This window comes from Scyliorhinus torazame, chromosome 2 (genome assembly GCF_047496885.1).
Source record: "Scyliorhinus torazame isolate Kashiwa2021f chromosome 2, sScyTor2.1, whole genome shotgun sequence".
In the NCBI taxonomy this organism is placed as follows: domain Eukaryota; kingdom Metazoa; phylum Chordata; class Chondrichthyes; order Carcharhiniformes; family Scyliorhinidae; genus Scyliorhinus; species Scyliorhinus torazame.
In genome coordinates, this window is record NC_092708.1 from 145,276,848 (window position 1) to 145,297,292 (window position 20,445).

General features: G+C 45.8%; 1 protein-coding gene across 2 annotated transcripts in view; it reads right to left on the bottom strand.

Moving 5' to 3' along the window:
- The window catches only part of calcrlb (calcitonin receptor-like b), a 109,182-nt gene that overhangs the window by 35,567 nt on the left and 53,170 nt on the right, over positions 1 to 20,445 (bottom strand). Inside the window, exons 2-4 of one of the 2 annotated variants that reach the window (XM_072477884.1) lie at positions 5,364 to 5,456; positions 4,516 to 4,660; positions 607 to 723 (exon numbers count right to left, since the gene is read on the bottom strand). In XM_072477884.1, the coding sequence (XP_072333985.1) occupies positions 607 to 723; positions 4,516 to 4,660; positions 5,364 to 5,423 (322 nt within the window). In that variant the 5' untranslated portion in view covers positions 5,424 to 5,456. Of the gene's footprint in view, positions 1 to 606; positions 724 to 4,515; positions 4,664 to 5,363; positions 5,457 to 20,445 lie in introns of both variants that reach the window. The other variant, XM_072477874.1, reaches the window with a different exon arrangement.

A 20,445-nucleotide genomic window follows, 5' to 3' on the forward strand; every position in this document is an offset into this window, starting at 1 on the left:
TGGGGCCGGATCCCTCCGCGTCCCCCCCGAGGACCATACCAACCGGCCTACCAGCCAGGTCCCGCCGTGTGGGACCACGTCCAATCCATGCCAGCGGGACTGGCCAGAAACCGACGGCCGCTTGGCCCATCGTGGCCCGGAGAATTGCCGGGGGAGCTGCTGCCAACGACCCCCGACCAGCACGACGTGATCCCCAACCCCGCCCGAAAACCAGCGTCGGAGAATACGTTGGAGCAGCGAGGCGGGATTCACGCCGCCCCCGGGGATTCTCCGACCCGGCGGGGGGTTGGAGAATCCTGCCCATGATGTCTTCCGTCAGTTTGTCAATTCAAAATGGATCCACCTGGATTGCTAAACGTGATTTTGTCCTTTCCGTGAACCACTCAGTGATTTGAAAATATTCAAATCAGAGCAAATACGTCGCAGCATCAAATTTCCGACATCTGTGTTTGTCATGCATGTAAGGATGAGTTAGAAAGAGAAATATAAGGTGCACTGTTGCTGATGTCAACGAAGTAGACGTGAGGAGTCTTTGAACCGGAAGATTGCTTAATGTTTGAGTTAGAATTACTGCAGCTGGTAATGACATGGTAATCTTGCCCATACCTGATGGATCAAAGTCTTGGAAATAGTCTGGGCAATGCTGGACAGCCACTGTCCCTGGAGGAGTATCTTCCCAGCACAGCCACCCATCCCAGGTCCTGTTACAGGCAGCACTTGTATCTGATGGAAAAACAAGATTGTTTAAAATACTATAAAAAATACTAGAGCATGTTTGTAATCCATTGAGATCATTTGCTGTTACATTTCTCCAAATGTAGTATTGTGGCAAGTATAATTCCAATCCCATTATTTAAAAAATTGCACTGTCATTATGACTATAAGAACGGTAAAACTTAGTTTACAGAGAATCAGAATTTACAGGAATATGTCATTCCCACAGTCTGTGCTGATGTTTCTGTGCAGCATATCAACATATCATTCTATTACTTTCTCCCTCATGTACTTATCTAAATTTCCCTTAAGAAAGACAAGGACAAATTTTTGGGAGGTCGTGTGGCAAAATGGGACCTCCCTGAATTTAAGCTACGCTGGTGTACATCACAGTGAAATGTCATGGTGACAAAATGGTTTTCCTCGGTGTGTTGCTTCCCAAACAAAAAAAAATGTTTGTGCAAAATGATTCCTGATCAAAACCCCTCATGAGAGTAAATAAGGAGAAACCCGGCAGGAAAGTCAATAACCAGAGAATACAGATTTAAGATAATTATCAAAGGTGCGAAACTAGCAAATTTTTATTTTGATGCGCCGCTTGGAAGGTTGATGCAAGAAGATTGACCTATAAGAGAAATTTGAAAAGGAAACAAAAATGCAGGCATAAGGGACAGAAAAGGGAAGTGGGATGATTTGGATCATCTTTGAAAGAGCTGGCACAGACATGATGGGCTGAATACCATCTCTTCTGCACTATTCTGCCAATAGAATTATGGGCGGCAGGGTGGCAAGCTGCCTCACAGCTCAAGGGATCTGGGTTCAATTCTGGCTTCGGGTGACTGTCTGAGTTTGCACTTCCTCCTTGGGCGAAACTCTCCCCCAACGGCGCGATGTCCGCCGACTGGCGCCAAAAACGGCGCCAATCAGACGGGCATCGCGCCGGCCCAAAGGTGCGGAATGCTCCGCATCTTTGGGGGCCGAGCCCCAACATTGAGGGGCTAGGCCGACGGCGGAGGGATTTCCGCCCCGCCAGCTGGCGGAAATGGCATTTGTTGCCCCGCCAGCTGGCGGAAATGGCGTTTGGTGCCCCGCCAGCTGGCGCGGAAATGCAGCGCATGCGTGGGAGCGTCAGCGGCCGCCGACAGTTTCCCGCGCATGCGCAGTGGGGAGAGTCACTTCCTCCTCCGCCATGGTGGAGACCGTGGCGGAGGCGGAAGGGAAAGAGTGCCCCCACGGCACAGGCCCGCTCGCGGATCGGTGGGCCCCGATCGCGGGCCAGGCCACCGTGGGGGCACCCCCCGGGGTCAGATCGCCCCGCGCCCCCCCCAGGACCCTGGAGCCCGCCCACGCCGCCTGGTCCCGCCGGTAAATACCAGCTTTGATTTACGCCGGCGGGACAGGCAATTTCTGGGCGGGACTTTGGCCCATCCGGGCCGGAGAATTGAGCGGGGGGTCCCGCCAACCGGCGTGGCCCGATTCCCGCCCCCGCCCAATCTCCGGTACCGGAGACTTCGGCGGGGGCGGGATTCACGGCGGCCAACGGCCATTCTCCGACCTGGCGGGGGGGGGGGTCGGTGAATGACGCCCCTTGTGTCTGCCGTGGGTTTCCTTCTGGTGTTCCGATTTCCCCCCACAATCCAAAGATGTGCGTGTTAGGTTGATTGGCCATGTTAAATTGTCCCTTAGTATCCAAAAGGTTAGGTGGGATTACTGGGTTATGTGGGTAGGGTGGAGATGTGGCCTTAAGTATGGTGTCCTTTCCAAGGGCTGGTGCAGCCTTGATGGGCCAAGTGGCCTCCTTCTGCACCGTAAATTCTATGATTCTATGATAACACTAAGTAAAGACAATGGATACAATATTACCTAACCAGTAAAAGGACAAATATGTGAATGAGTTAATATTGGAAAGAATAAATGGCACTTATCCTTTAAAACAAAACATTTTTCTGAGTTCTGATGGAGAGTTCATACCCACAACAAGAGCACATCTTTTCTCTTTACATCAGCTGATTGACCTATTCTGCATTTCCAGCAATTTCTGCTGATATTTCTGGATTCTGGCATTTGCATTTTTTTTGCCTATTTGAGATCTCAGGAGCAGAGGGAGGTTGCTCAGCTTGCTCCATTATGCAGTCAGATCTTAGTTGATCAACTCCATTTAGCTTCTTTAACTCCGTAACTAACAAGTGGCTCCAATTTCCGGGGTCGGAGTGGGAGAATTCCACATTTACATGATCTATCTTCTTGTTTATTTGGGGATTTCCAAATGAGATGATGCAATCTGACTCAGTAGAAGATGAAACTTTGGAGATTGTAATTCTTATTTTTGTTTACAACCGAAAAGTAAAATCAATATTGTGGCATAATTTTGATGTTTAAAAATGAATGAGCTTTTTTAAAAAATGATTTGTTGTTGGGATTTGGTACTTGGTAGTGAGGCATTTACTGCCCATCACTCACCATCCTTAAGATATTGGTGTGAAGGTCTCCTTGAACTCCTGCAGTAGTTAGTGGCAAAGATATACCCTTGCTGCTGTTAGGCAGGGCATTCCAAGGCAGTGAAGTAACAGCAAGGCAAGGATGGTGTGTGTGTGGAGTAGGAGCGGTAGGTGTCACCAGAAGTAAGAGTGGAAACCATGTTTCCATGGGTAAACACAGTAAGAAGTCTTACAACACCAGGTTAAAGTTTAACAGATTTGTTTGGAGTCACTAGCTTTCGGAGCGCAGCTCCTTCCTCAGGCGAGTCACCTGATGAAGAAGCTGTGCTCCGAAAGCTAGTGACTCCAAACAAAACTGTCGGACTTTAACCTAGTGTTGTAAGACTTCTTACTGTGCCCACCCTACTCCAACGCCGGCATCTCCACATCATGGGTAAACGTGATCTCTGACACAATTTAGTTGAATTCACATCAGTGAAAGGGAAACAGCTCCCAGGAAGTTCACAGCTAGAGTCTTTAGATTGCAAGAACACTGCCAAAGTGCCAGAGATCCTCACAACTCCACTCTGATTTCTGTCAAAACAGATTTGGCATTTAGGCCAACAATCTGATGAGGCGGGGATGGGGTGGGGCACCCTGCACCCTTGAATCCATCACTGCGCAGCATCCTTTCGCCCTCGCACACCTTTTGCAGCTTTTGAAAGTGACAGTAACCAGAACTGAGAGATACATGGAAAGGAAGCATTGCTATATAAGAAGTTCCAGTTTGAAACCAATAGCTGTGCTGTACTGTCGACTTCTCAGTCAGTCTCTAATCAGGGAAATCAGAGGTCTGCGGGAGCATGGGCAGTGCTCCATTCAATGGCATCCTCATGCCAGTTTTAATGACTCCTTACTAAAAATAAAAATGAAGGTTAAAAGGTTCCCCATCCGCCAATGATAACTGTACAGCCGCTGCTGCAAAGCCTAAACTATGTGAGACTACCTCCCTAATCTGGCCTCACACCTGTTCCCGAGATCTGACTTGGGCAGCTCCACTTAGGCGTTACATAACAAGCTGAAAGCACTTCATATTGATGCTGATTGCTTAGTAGGAATGACTTGCTATATTAATATTTCCTCTTCAACCATGCCTCATCCTGTAAATGTCAAAAACAATGCCAACTGATCACTTTAAATTGCAGTCACATGCCTTTAATTTGTTACCAAAAATTGGACTGTTTTGCCGCCAATGTAAAAACGAGTAGTGTCAATTGAGCAATGGGTTCGTTAGAATGTACTGTTGGCAATGAGACAGAACCTTGACTAGAAAAGCAATCGCTGACACATGCGCATTATATGTAAAACAGTCACTTTACTTTACCATTTACTTTGAGCACGGGAGCCTGCATAATCTTTTGGTAACACTCATACTGTGCAGTCATTATGTTATGCCTGGTGAAGCTAAGTCCACGGTGCAGTTCCACTGGTGAACTTTCTGTATTGTTCTCAGTGTCGGCTGCTGAAAACTGCTGCAAAACAAACATATTGACATAAATGTGTACAGACAGTGGAGGTGAGATTAAAGTAAATTATACTCCCATCAAGCTTTCATGCATCTCTTTGCCAGCAACATTTATATTATGCTCGATCATTTACATTGTTTTGAGAAGCATTTCCATAAGTGCCAGGAAATGAGCTTATTGATCCCAGACACCAGACTGTCGCCTGTATCACCACCTCCTTCACCTCCCCAACTGTGCCAAATTCCTCCCAGGAGTCAATATTGCTGTAATATAGAGGTTACTGAGTAAAACTGAGGAAATTCAACATGTCATATCATTACTTCGGATATGCAGCATGCACTGACTCAAACATGACCACTCAAACTGAATTACTGGCTGGCATTTCGAGAAGCGGGGTATGTGTGAATCTTTTCATTTATTAGAACAATGGTGCTGATATTTGCAGACAGATTAAGCAATGCTCACGATGGAGGTGAAAGGGTTCTTTGCATGTTATCAAAATAAAACAGGCACAGAAACAGTGTCCACCACCAATGCAAGAAATGTGCACCATCCTTACAATTCATGCAAATCTGGCATATCTCTCTCTTAAAAAAAAGAACACTGGCCATATTCAAATGTTGCGCAGCACAGTAGAATTAATGAAGCTCAAATGAGTAAGGCCAAAATAGGTTTCAACATATTTGCAAATTTGCAAAGGCCCTACCTTTGAAAAGGCAAGAAAGAACAAAAAGTGAAACATCCGATTCCCTTGCATCGAAAACATTGTCCAGAATAGTTCACTATTGAATATGACAGCCTGTAAAAGTGATAGAAAAAAATAGCCTGAGTGACAAACAGCAACTGGAACACATTAAAATAACACTCATCTCAGAATAGGGATTGTACACTTTTCCTGCTTGATATCACATATCATAAAGATTCTACATTTTCCTGTTTAATATCATATATCATAGGGATTCTGCATCGTGCCTGTTTAATATCATATATCACAGGAATACTACATTGTTCCTGCATAATATCATGATGCCCATGCAAGTACTATATGCTACAAAGTGCAGTTGAAACTTTGAAAGTACCTAAATAACCAGGGGCGAAATTCTCCGGAAACGGCGCGATGTCCGCCGACTGGCGCCCAAAACGGCGCCAATCAGACGGGCATCGCGCCGTCCCAAAGGTGCGGAATGCTCTTCATCTTTGGGGGCCAAGCCCCAACATTGAGGCTGGAGGAATTTCCGCCCCGCCAGCTGGCGGAAACGGCTTTTGTTGCCCCGACATCTGGCGCGGAAATGACATCTCGGGGCGGCGCATGCGCGGGAGCGTCAGCGGCCGCTGACAGTTTCCCATGCATGCGCAGTGGAGGGAGTCTCTTCCGCCTCCGCCATGGTGGAGACCGTGGCGGAGGCGGAAGGGAAAGAGTGCCCCCACGGCACAGGCCCGCCCGCGGATCGGTGGGCCCCGATCGCGAGCCAGGCCACCTTGTCCCGCCGGTAAGGTAGGTGATTTAATTTACGCCGGCGGGACAGGCAATTTATCGGCGGGACTTCGGCCCATACGGGCCGGAGAATTGAGCGGGGGGCCCGCCAACCGGCGCGGCGCGATTCCCGCCCCCGCCGAATCTCCGGTGCCGGAGACTTCGGCAACCGGCGGGGGCGGGATTCACGCCAGCCCCCGGCGATTCTCCGACCCGGTGGGGGGTCGGAGAATGTCGCCCCAGATCTCTTTCGAACTTAGGTAACTTTAAGCGTGTTGCCACTTGTCTATTTAAGGATCCATTTGTACTAATGTGATGTCTTTTCTTCTTCACAGCAATAAAAAGTGACGGAATAATTCAATATTCAGTCTGACTCCAGACAGGAACAAATCACACACCACCTGGTTTTGACACTTGATGGAGTGTAGAATTGCCCTATGGCTGAGTCAATCTGGATTTAAAGTTACACCCTTGGATCCCTTGGTATTTTTAAAACTCATTCATAATTTTTGAAAATTCAAGCATTCACATCTGCAGTCCCAAAATTTTAAAATTGTACAGTCAGACATGTAAGGATCCAACAGGGAAAGCTGTATCAACACTTTACGACTGACAGGAACCTGGACACAATTATTGTTCTTGAGTTGGTATAAATACACTCATAGAGAATCATAATACAGCAGCAAGGCATGCATACATTCTCATGGTAGATTACTGTTAAATATAGCTATTTTGGATATAACATTTCTTGGTAGCTTGGGAAGTATGCAGAATAAAACAGATTCAATCTGGTAATCTAATTGTGGTTGTCCCCGGTTGCATATATATCTGTTTTTGTGTTTGTGAAGTTGAATCCCAAATACTCACAAACATTAAACTTAATGTACACATATTCTTTTAAGACCAAGCTTGTAATGTATACACTGGTTTGCCAGTCTCTTTGTTCCTTAGCAGCAAAAAAGCAAACATCAATTTAAGTTACATGCTGAATGCATACACACATGCCGGCTGCTTGCCAAAAAACATTTACAGATCTAAAGAAGAACATTTGAAGCATTTATAGCTGCATGTGCTTATTTTACACAGGTTCCTAAATTAGACATTATTTTTTAAAATATCTTGTAAAAGGCAGAGGATTGACAACATGTTTTTTTAATCAGAGCTACCATCATAAACATGTCCAAACGTACTTTATAATGTGTGACCGATGCACCAAGAGACAATCCTCTTCCCAAGCAAGTCTGCTGCAAAGAAAATGATGCTCTTCATAAGACTTCTTAAGGAACTGCCTAGTGTTTCTCTGCCTTGTTGCATTTGTAGCATTCCTGCCTCTGAATTAGAAATTTTTGGGTTCAACCTCTTTCTCTCCCTCCATTCCAGGACCTGAGCACATACCCAGTGCAGTGCTGAGGAAGAAGCACTGCATTGTTGACTGTAGGATATTTTGAAGAAGTTCTTTCTTTACGATCAGTCATGTATTGCGATTCTGATTTTTGTTTTAAGTATGCCGCTGCCATGAATTTGGGCACGCTGTTCAAACTCTCTACAGACCCGACTATAAGCCGCAAGAAGCATAATGAAGAGTTTCCAATATATTTCCATTCAGTGGCTTGAAAAAGTGTTTGTCCTTGAATCTAAAGTCTGAATTTCAGTTCCTTGTCAGATGTGAGCATTGGCTCTTGTTTGCAATGTTATTCCGACTCGGGTAAATTACCATGAACCCAAGCTCCCACTAGGGATGCCATTCTCCACGGAATGTTGGGTCAGAGATAGGGAAATTATACTGCAGCCTTTATTCTTGGATGGCCGCTCCCAGTTCCTCCAGTAATCATGAGCATTAAATTCACTCCAATCAAATATCCCATTTTAGAAAAATAACAATCAGATTTCACACTTACTGCTACTCCATTTGATATGAAAAGCAACAATCATTGATAAAACACCTTTAACTATTGTAAAACATTCCAACGTTGCTAACTTCCAAAACCTGACCCCAAACCAAAGAAGACGTCAAACTAGATGGTCAAAACTTTGGTCAAAAAGACAGCTTTTAATGACAATAGCTTCAAGGTCAGGTGCGAGAGGCAGAGTACATTTCAGGAGGTAGAATAGATGGTCAAGTGTGCAGCAGGCCATTGCATCATCACCAATTCCACAAATCACTGTCAACCCAATTTTCGAGTCAGAGCTTAATAGGAACTCAGAAACAAAGATCACATGCTCATAAGTGTATGGCTTGAGATCAATTATTATCCTGTGGATTTTGTTAGCCACAGGGCTCATCCCTCAAAACTATGATGAACAAGGTACATTTGACCAGTTAAATATTTTGGAATTTAATTGATTGTTTATGGTTATGCTTGCAAATGCATGTTAATTATCAGTTTTTTAGCATCTCATGTTTGGCAAACATATACAAATGACTTTGGAATAACAACTGGAGATAATTATTTTCCGGTCTTATCTGGAAACTTGTTTTTGAGGCTGCAAACCATTTACTACACAATTGCAAACAACACGGCGGATTTTGCATTACCCATGTCCCATTAATGTTTCCTTCATGTGTTCACAGACAGATGAAATATTTCCCCACTCACAAGCAAAGTCTAACTTTAAATTCATTAAAATGTTTTGGATCTCCTGGGATGCCATTCAACGGTGTGAGCCAGTTGTGCCTGAACAGTGATTAGCTGAAACCTTCGGAGCAGGTAGACTCAGATTCAATCTCTCACCTGTGCTGAGTTAGCTAGTAGGGGCTGGTATCATTGCTACTTGCTGCTGCTAAGAGCAGGCAGGGTCATCAAAAGCAAAGCTGGAATAGTACTTAAGAGTGGGAGGTTGGAACACTGCCAGGTGCAATGCAGGGTGAGGACGAATCTAATCTGATATCCCCCATCTAGTCTGTCTCAACACTCAAGGTGGCACAAGTGTAGCACTTTTAGTATTGCCCACACAGCCAACCATTCAGAAGAGCAAGGGTAATCATAGAATCACTGCAGTGCAGCGGGAGACCATTTGGCCCATGAGCCTGCACTGACCCTCTGAAAGAGACCCCTACCGAGGCTCACGCCCCCATCCTACCCCCGTGACCCAGTAACCCCACCAAACCTTTGGAACACTAAGGGGCAATTTATCATGGCTAATCCACCTAACCTGCACACCTTTGGTCTGTGGGAGGACCCGGAGGAAACCCACGCAGACACGGGGAGAACGTGCAATCTCCACACTGTCACCCAAGGACAGAATTGTACCCAGGTCCCTAGTGCTGTGAGGCAGCAGTGCTAACCACTGTGCCGCCAAATGGACAAAAAGATAAAAATGGAGAGTAAAATGGTGTATTTCCTCAATGCAGGGTTGTGCATTGTTGAAGTGAGTTTTCTAAGACAAAGGCACCTGCAGTAAATATTATGTAATCCACATGTACTATATAAACATAGCTATATAAATATATATATTCGCAACTAACTATGGTGGCGCACCTGGAACCGCAGTGGTATGGAGGAAGATACCACTTGGTGACCATCAAGGTGACGGTCGCCCTGAACTTTTTAAAAAAATTTAGAATACCCAATCATTTTTTCCAATTAAGGGGCAATTTAGCGTGGCCAATCCACTTCACCTGCACATTTTTTGTGTTGTGGGGGCAAAACCCACGCAAACACGGGGAGAAAGTGCAAACTCCACACAGATAGTGACCCAGGGCCTGGATCGAACTTGGGACCACGGCGCCGTGAGGCAGCAGTGCTAACCACTGTACCACCATGCTGCCTTCCCTGATCTTTTATGCCTCTGGGTCTTTCCAGGGGCCAGGTGGGGACCTATCTGGGATCTCGCAGACATCCGTACACAGGTGCAACTGCACTGTTACGGATGCCCTATGCGCCCGGGCAATGGACTATATAAACTTAAGTCTGGACCAGGCACACCAGGAGCCCAGGCAACAGGATTTGCTGCTATCGCTGGCATGTCCCAGGTCCAGGGGATGATCAATGGCACACATTTCCCCCTACGAGCACTGGCTCATCAGGGGGTGCCCTTCATCAATAGGAATATCCTTGAATATGCAATTGGTGTGTGACCACCAGCTGCACATCATGCATGTTTGCTCCCGGGACCTTGGCAGCGAGCAGAACCATACATCCTGGTGAACCCGTCGCTTCCCAGCACCTTCGAGGAGCTCCCTCGGGTGAATGATTGGCTCTTGGATGAAAAGGGTTACCCACTGAGGTCTTCGCTAATGATGCCTGTCAGGAGGTCCCAGACTGTTGCGGAAAAATGCTATAACGACACACATGCAGCAACCAAGATCATCATTGAGCAGTGCATCGGCTTCACAATGTGCTTCCGATGCCTGGACTGCTCCAGTCGGGTGCTCCAACATAGCCCCACGAGTTCTCTAACATGGTGCTGGCCTGTTCCATCCTGCACAACATCGCACAGCAGAGGGAGTACATACTGGAGGAGGAGGAGGAACAATGCCAGGCCTCATCTGACGAGGAGGATGAGGAGGAGGGCCAGGAAGAACCAGGCATGGAGCCCAGGCTAGCATTGCAAGCCACCTAACGTGGCCTCCATGATTGCTGCACACGGGACAACCTCATCACCTCCAGATTTGCATACTAAAGGGCCTGGAAGCGGCTGCTCAACCAACCTGTCCGTCCTCTCCATACCTCCCCCCAAACTCCTTCCAAGTGGTCCCCCTTCTCGTTAGCAGCTCATATCCTCCACAGTCCTCCTCTCTTCACTTTACCACCACTGTCTCTCTTCCCTTCACACCATCCTGCCACCCCAGCTCCCCATCCCCCTCCGAGGATCCTACCAGAGTGTGTTGGCCCTGGGTTGGTAGTATCAGTGGGTCTTGTCCACGGGACGGTGGATGATGATGACTCACCGTGAATTGGGTCACTCACTGGGTAGGATGTCCTACAAGAGAACCTCACACTCCTGGCCTCATTCCCTGCCACCTATGTGGGTGACCCCAGGCGGAACGTTAAATTGTCCTGGGTGCCCTGCCCGTGCCATCCTCCAACACCCACATCCCACACCGCCAACCTCCCACACCTCCCACCTGGCCTGCCCTCTACACCCAGCCCAACCCTTCAGACAGAGGATTGAGGCAGGTTGGAATGTTGGTAAAATGGTGTTTAATAATGACTAGAAACAATTCTTGAGCCCTGGTCCCTACCTCTAACCTGTGTTCTGCACCCGTGCAAACGTAACTGGTGTCTAACATCTTTATTTTATGTGGCCTACCATTCCTTCTAGGCGTGGGAGGTACCAGCATGGGCCACATCACCTCCTCCCCTCCTCCTCCCTCAGCGTGCCCGATGGTCCCTAGGCTACTCTATGGGACAGAGGTGAGGCTGGAGTGAGCTCAGGAGACTCCACCGTCACATAGCTCTGCCAGTCTTGGAATCCCGCTCTTGTTTCAATCCAGGTCTCGATGCGCTCAACCATGGAGCACAGAGACTGGGCCATGTCCCTCAGCAAATACGTCATGTCCCTCTACGCTTCGGTCATGTCTCTCTGTGACGGGCTAAGGTCAGTCAATGCCTGGCCAAAGCTCTCGATGCCTTCAGCACCGCAGCAATGACCATGTGGGTCTGGTACATGGCTGCCTGTGACTGGGCTCCCCTCTCCTGAGCCTCAGCCATCGACCGCACAGTGTGCCCCAAGCCTTGGACGTCTTGACACATGGCTGTGACTTTTTGACCCAAGTCTTCCACCATGGATGCCACGTGTTCAGTGTTGGCCTGGGTACCACGCATTGTCAACATGATCTCTTGCAACTAAAAGCGGTGGGACTACTCCAGTTGTACCTGCAGGCGCTAGAAGGTTGCGCGACGGATGTGAGAGCCCAGAGGTCCGGGCCTCCCCCTCCTGTCATCCCCCGCTCTCTTCTGTTGTGGACCGTCTCCAATTTCTCCTTCTTTGTTCTTTTTGTCATCCTTGGCTGGTTCTCAAACATTCCCAATCTTCCAGCCTACCACCAGTTTTGTGGCATTATCCTGCTCATTTTGGTGTGGTTCAATCTCCACATCACAGAGTTTTAATGTTTGCGGGGCCGAGGGTTATGGTTGTTTGTATGTTCTACCGAGAATAACTTTGGCTTTTTACCATTTTTAATAAGTACAGCACCAATCACATTAAATTAGAAGGATATTATATAAAGTCATAGAAATTATTATGTTCCTTTTGATTTTATTAATAAAACAGTCACGGGAACGGAACTTAATAAACAGATACTTGGGCTGGAATTTTCCAGTCTCCCCACATGGCAGGTTTTCCCAAGGCAGAGGCTGCTCACAATTGGCCGTTGGTGGGATCTTCCAGTCCCGCCAAAGTCTACAACGTTTGAATAGCTCGCTCGTCCCCCGCCACAAAATCCCATCATTAGTAAACAGGAATTGTTTTTTTATGATAACTGACTGAAAGATAGCATGACAAATTAAGCAGAATTATGAGAATAATGTGACAAGCAAAGAGTATTTTGCAGGCAGGTCCATTTAGCACAGGGCTAAGTCGCTGGCTTTGAAAGCAGACCAAGGCAGGCCAGCAGCACGGTTCAATTCCTGTACCAGTCTCCCCGAACAGGCACCGGAATGTGGCGACTAGGGACTTTTCACAGTAACTTCATTTGAAGCCTACTTGTGACAATAAGCGATTTTCAATTTCATTTCATTTCATTTGCCCAGAAGCTTTTGTTGTAATTATCAAAATAGAGAACTCTTTATTATCGAGCAGTTTTTTGTTAATGTGGGATTAGAGTGAAATTACAGCGTTGGTTCATTTGGTGTAACAGGTTACTCCTTCATAGGTCATGAGAATGAGCTCTTCATTCCTGCTGTGACGCAGGGAATGCATTAAGGAGAGGCTTGTTGCTTCCCACAGGAAGGGAGGGACAATTACAAGATGGATCGTATTGGATGAGATTCATACAGCTGACTCAGGAGTGGCATTAGCAGAAACCTTGATACAGATTGCCTGCCCACGAGAACAGCTCAGGAATGATGAGTGATACATGTGGACCAGTGGCAGAATAATCTAAAGCCATATCCCTGTGGTACCCACTCAAAATAATGCTTTTGGCATCAGCTCATGCCAGAAATGATATTATCGTTGACACAGCATATAGAAACATTAGACGAACACTTAAGGCTCTGCAAAATCTGCACATTTTTAGAGATAGCTTATTATAGCCACTAATGCCGTACTGTTGCTGTAAAAAGGTTATCAAATGTGTCCCATGCTATTGTCAATAAAAGCAAATTACTGCAGATGCTGGATTCTGAAACAAAAACAGAAAATACCGGACTTTCTCAGCAAGTCTGACCCCATTTGCAGAGAGAGAAGGGGGCTAATGTTTTGAGCCTGGATGACTCTTTCTCAAAGCTCTGAAACGTTAGCTCCCTTCTCTCTCCACCCAGACTATTGTTTGTTGATATCTTTCTAGCAGTTTACACAGAGAGTTGTGAGAATGAAGAACTCAATACTACAGGAAGAGGCTGAAGCAAATAGATTAGACACATTTAAGAGGAAGGTAGACTATCATATGTGAGGAAACGGAATGGACTAGCGGGTTGCAATGATAGATTTAGACAAGGAAAGATGGAAGGAGGTTTGAGTGGAATATAAATGCTGACATGTACTGGCTAGGCTGGATGACCTGTTTCTGTGCCAAATATCCTATGTAATATATGTAAGCCTATGTAGTTCACCAGATTGCATTCTCACAGGTGCTTATAGATCTCAAAAATAAAGACAATTGCTCTATGTGCTCGATGTTGTAAAAGCATACACAACTTTATAAAGAATGCCTTAAAATATCAGTGCCCTCTGAACGCTTGCTGCAATGTTATGGAAAAAGGCAGCTGGAGCTGTTCAATTCTGAACTTTTGCAGGCCTGCATATTTTCAATTAATCAGAAGTCATTTGGAATAATTACAGAACATATCATAATGAAAGGCATAGTCTCAAGCCTGCAATCTCAATGTAATGAGGTCACATTCACATGACAATATGCAAGATTGAAATTAAGAAAGTTGCTTATAAACATGCTTGAGTATAACGTTATTATCTACAACGCTGTAATCTATACAAAGCTGGCGCTTGTGAAGATTTGTTTACACAGCAGTTCAAGAAGGCAGCTCACTGCCACCTTCTCGGGCAATTAGAGATGGGAAATAAATGCTGGCTTTGTCAGCAATGCCCATATCCCTTGAATGAATATAAATGAAAATAACATAAAAATACCTTAATATGAGGGATGCAGTTAAGTATAACAGAACCATTCATTCTGATGGTACATATATTCTAATCAGGAGCAGGAATGCTTTATTGGGACAACTCTGAACCAAATATTTTCTAATGAACTTGAAGATGGCACTAATGTTGGTGATTGCCCAGATAGCGCTGATAGGCGAATCTGAATTATAATATTTAACTAAAGAATATATATTAAACGTAATGTAATAAAGGAATATTCAATGTGTACACAAAAAATAAAATGGTAGTATTTGGTTCATTGTATGTGCAGATAACAATTATACATAAATGACAATGGACTTCATTTGTATCCAATCTTAAAGAACTTTTCCACAAAACTTTGTTCTTTGTGGTTTTCTGTAAAATTCAAGTAGGGCAGACCACATTAGGCCAGTTCTTCAATGACACTATTATTATTGACAATTATGCTCCATAGAACACAGAACATACAGTGCAGAAGAAGGCCATTCGGCCCATCGAGTCTGCACCGACCCACTTAAGCCCTCACTTCCACCCTATCACCATAACCCAATAACCCCTCCTAACCTTTTTGGTCACTAAGGGCAATTTATCATGGCCAATCCACTTAACCTGCATGTCCTTGGACTGTGGGAGGAAACCGGAGCACCCGGAGGAAACCCACGCAGACACGGGGAGAATGTGCAGATTCCACACAGACAGTGACCCAGCAGGGAATCGAACCTAGTACCCTGGCACCCTGGCACTGTGAAGCCACGGTGCTATCCACTTGTGCTACCTTGCTGTCCAAAGATGGCAGATGAAGTCAATTTGGGATGTGCAGATTTTATGGCACAAAGGGCATTTGTTGTCATGGGATGTCTGGTCATGTGTTATCAGTTCGGGTCAAGGTATGTTCTGTTCCCGTTTTGTTTTCTTCTTAACTTTCTCATTATTGGGTCTCAAAATGTTGGGGCACTTCTCACAGACTTTGCAGCCATCTGGTTTTATCCAAAGTGATGGTCTCCCAGGAGTTGATGTCAATTTTGCATTTCTTCATGTTGGCTTTCAGCACATCCTTCAATTGTTTATTTTGTCCTCTTTTGGTGCTTCGGCCCTGACTGAGCTGGGGGAAGAAGGCTTGTGTTCAGACCCTGGTATCTGACATCCAAACTATATGACCAACCCAACGAAGCTGATTGCAGATGACCATAGCCTTAATGCTTGTGGTGCCTGCTTATGATGTCCTCTTAATAATATCCTCTTCATTGAAAACTTCATAGAACACAAGTAGAGGTGTTGTTTAAAGTCAGCTAGATAACTACCAACATATGTAGACTATAGTATTTTGGTGAACATATTCCATCAACATGATTAGGGAAAGTCGTTCAGTCTCTTGATCCTGTTCTTCCATTAAATAACATCATGGTTGATATGATGTTGCCTTAACTCCCTGTCCTCCTGCCCCCAACACCCCAATTCCCTTGTAGTTCAAAAATGTGTCTAACTCAACCTTGAATATGTTCGATGACCCAGCCTCCACTGTTCTCTGTGGAACAGAATTCCAAAGACTCACCCCTCTGAGTACAAATTTCTCCTCATCTCAGTATCAATGGGATACTCCTTATTTCTAAACTTTGTCCCTAATTCTATATTTCTCCCATGAGGGCAAGCAACAGCCTTGTCAACAACTCTTCGAATTGTACATGTTTCAATAAGATCACCTCCCAATCTTCTGACGTCTGATAAGTTTAGGTCCAATCTGCTCAAATTTTCCTCATAAGACAACATCTTCATTCCAAGAATTAACCTAGTGAACCTTCTCTGAACTGATTCCAATGCAAGAATATTCTTCTTTGAATAAGGAGACCAAAACTACACAAGAAAAAGTGACAGCGATGGAACAGCAATATAGTTCCAGGTCAGGATAATGTGTGACTTAGAGGTGAACTTGCAGGTGGTGATATTTCAATGCATCTGCTCTCCTCATATTTGTGGTGAAAGAGGTCATGGGTTTGGAAGATTCTGTCGAAGGAACCTTGATGAGTTGCTGCTGTGCATCTTGTCGATGGTATATGCTACTGCTATCGTGCATGAGTAGTGGAAGAGGTGGATGTTGAAGATTGTGACTATGGTGTCAATCAACCAGACCAGGCTACTTTGCCCTTAGTATTGAGCTTCTTAAATGTTTTGGAGCTAATCTCATCCAGGCAAGGAAGACTGTCCTATCACACTGATTTGTGCAATGTAGATTGTATGGCTATTCCAGTTCAGTGTCTGGTCAGGATGTTGATAGTGGGGCATTCAGCTATGGTTATGCCATTGAATGTCATGGGGAGAATATGGGGTTCCTATGTTGGATTCTCTCTAGTTTCAAATGGCCATTGCCTGGTATTTGTGTGGCACAAATGTTACTTGCCACCTATCAGCCCAAGCCTGAATGTTGTCCAGGTCTTTCTGCACATGGGCACAGACTGTTTCAGCATCTGAGGAGTAGCGAATGGTGCTGAAGGTTGTACAATCATTGGTGAAGATCCCCACTTCTGACCTAATTATAGAAAGAAGGTAATTGATGAAGCAGTTGAGGATTGTTGGGCGTCGGACACTACCTTGAGGAACTCTCAAAGTGATAACCTGGGACTGAAATGATTGACCTCTAACAAGCGCAACAATCTTCCTTTGTGCCAGGTATGACTGCCTGATTCCCGTTGACTCCAGTTTCCTTTGGGCTCCTAGAACCAAGGCTGTAATAAGGTGAGGAGCTGAGTGACCCTGGAAAACCCAAATTGAGTGTCAGTGAGCAGGTTATTGCTGAGTAAGTGCCAGTAGATTGCACTATTGATGACCCCGTGCATCACTTTCTTCATGATTGAGAGTAGATGGGGCTGTAATTGGCCAGGTTGGATTTGTCCTGTTTTGGGGGACAGGAAAAAACTGGGCACCTTTTCACATTGCTGGGTAGATGCTAGTATTGTAGCTGTACTGGAATAACTTGGGGGGTGGGAGTGTAGCTAGTTATGGAGTACATGTCTTCAGTACTGTTACAAGAGTGTTGTCAGGGCCCATACTTTTCCTGGGCAGTATCCAGTGCCTCCAGCCGTTTCTTTATATCACGTGGAGTAAATCAAATTGGCTAAAGAATGGTATCTCTGATGTTGGGGACCTCCAGAGGAGGCCGAGATGGATCATCCAAATAGTACCCCTTGCTGAAGGTGGTTGCAATTGCTTCAGCCTTGTCTTTTGCACTGATATGCTGGGTTCTTCCATCTTTGATTGGGGATATTTGCAGAGCTTCCACCTGCTGTTAATTGTTTAGTTGTCCACCACCATGTTCGCCTGGATATTGCAGGACTGCAGAGCTTAGATCTAATCCTCTGGTTGTATGGGATGGCTTAGCTCTGTCTACACATGCTGCCTTCACTTGGCATGCAAGTAGTCCTGCGTTGTAGCTTCACTAGGCTGACACTTTATTTCTCAGTATACCTGGTGCTGCTTCTGGCATTTCCTCCTGCACTCTTCATTGAACAAGGATTGATCCCTTCATCTGGTGGTAATGGCAGAGTAGGGCATATGCCCAGCCAAGAGGTCCAGATCGAGACCACATAGAATTCTGCTGCTGTTGATGGCCCACAGCGCCTCATGGATGACCAGCTTTGAGTTGCTCGATCTGTTCAAAATCTCTGCCATTTAGCACGGCAGTAATACCACACAATGGAGGATATCCTTCATGCGATGACGGGACTTTGTCTCCACAAGGACTGTGCCATGGTCACTCTGGCACTGTCATGTCCAGATCCATCTGCAACAGGTAGACTGGTGAGGATGAGGTCAAGTATCTTTTTCCCTCTCGTCGGTTCCCTCACTTCATCCCAAAGAAATTCAGGCGATCCTTGCACTGCTTCTGGAAGTTTGGATGGATGAGGCACGGGAGCTGGGGGAAGGGGTTTAAGAAGACTGTTTGCAGCCGAGCAAAGAAGTCAGGGTTTTCTTTGCATTGCAGGATAATCCCAGAATAATGAATAATTTTAATGACAAAGCAGGACCCAACTGCCTTTTCATCAACCCAGTCAGATCTATTGGTCGACGCTGATGCCACGATTAGGCTAAAAACGTATTCATTTTTCTTGGGCAGCTTTTGTTTCTGAAATGTGACTATCTATTTAAGCTTGAGCCAGCTTTCCTCTTAAAAGAGACATACTTCCTCCTTGCCACACTTAGCAACCACTGCTGGAACTGACCTTAAATCAAGTGTTTTCCTTTCTTTTGTTTTTGGTGTCCGCAGGAAATGGTGGGGATCTCAACCTCAAACCTTTCCCTGTCTAGGAGTGGGGCTGCCAATTAAACAGCTTACACCTCCTCTACAGATCTTTGAAAACAAACTCCTGTTTTCAGAATGAACATTACAGTCCCAATACAATGATCCTGGCCTATAAGGATAGTTTAATGATTGACCCCCTCCTTTCCTTTTTATAACTTAGAGTACTGAATTAATATTTTTTCCAATTAAGGGGCAATGTAGCGTGGCCAATCCACCTACCCTGCACATCTTTGGGTTGTGGTGGCGAAACCCACGCAAACATGGGGAGAATGTGCAAACTCCACATGGACAGTGACCCAGAGCCAGGATCAAACCTGGGACCTCGACGCCGTGAGGCAGCAATTCTAACCACTGCGCCACCATGCTGCCCGACCCTTCCTTTGCACTGGACATCATTAAGCACTGCGGATTTAATAGCTGCTCATTAATATACCAATCCCTTTATTTTCATTCTGATCCCCTCCTTGTTCCAGCAGCTTCAGCATTTCTCTATTTGTGAAATAACTGATGAAGTTCTCCCAGTGAGCCAGAGAAGACAGAGCCAGGAGTGAGACACAGCTAAGAGTGAGTTTGGGAATTTGAATCTAGGTGGGAATTGAATCAAATCAGTAAGGCAGCTCCTTTTAAATTTCAGGAGTTTAAATTAATTTAAATTAAGCTAGAATTGTGCAGTGTAGGTTAACACGGGCTGCCCCACCCACTCACATAACTGGTTGGCAGTTAAGTGTCAGTCACTTAAATCTACCTTGATCTAAAAGCAGGTGGGGGAGGGGAGTCAATTCAGGACAGTTTAAAAAGAGCAACTTGTAAACTCACTCCCAGTGAGTTCTCCCGGTGAGCCAGAGAAGACAGAGCCAGAGTGAGACACAGCTAAGAGTGAGTTTGGGAATTTGAATCTAGGTGGGAATTCGAAGTTGGGTGGGGAGGAAGTGCTTTTTATCCCTGGTAAGTGACTGGTAAGTAGTGTTTCTGTTTTTCTGTATCTTTTCATTGGTATATTTATTTATTTTTTCTTTGTTGTTTTTTTTATTGAAATTGTAGTTGTTGAAGTTAACCGAAGGTTTAAGACATGGCAGGAGATCGCAGACCCATGTCATGCTCCTCGTGTGTGATGTGGGAGCTCAGGGACACGTCCACTGTCCCTGGCTCCTTCACATGAAAGAAGTGTGTCCAGTTGCAGCTCCTGTTAGACCGCTTGACGGCTCTGAAGCTGCGGATGGACACACTTTGGTGCATCCGCGATGCTGAGGACGTCGTGGATAGCACGTTTAGCGAGTTGGTCACTCCGCAGGTGAAAGGTACTGAGGGAGATAGAAAATGGGTGACCAAAAGACAGAGCAAGAGTAGGAAGGTAGTGCAGGTGTCCTCTGCGGTCATCTCCCTGCAAAACAGATATACCGCTTTGGATACTGTTGAGGGAGATGGCTCACCAGGGGAAGGCAGCAGCAGCCAGGTTCATGGCACAGTGGCTGGCTCTGCTGTGCAGCTGGGCAGGAAGAAGAATGGCAGGGCTATAGTGATAGGGGACTCAATTGTAAGGCGAATAGACAGGCGGTTCTGCGGACGCAATCGAGACTCCAGGATGGTATGTTGCCTCCCTGGTGCAAGGGTCAAGGATGTCTCGGAGCGGCTGCAGGAAATTCCGGGGGGGGGAGGGTGAACAGCCAGCTGTCGTGGTGCACATAGGCACCAACGATATAGGTATAAAACGGGACGAGGTCCTACAAGCTGAATTTAGGGAGCTAGGAGTTAAACTAAAAAGTAGGACCTCAA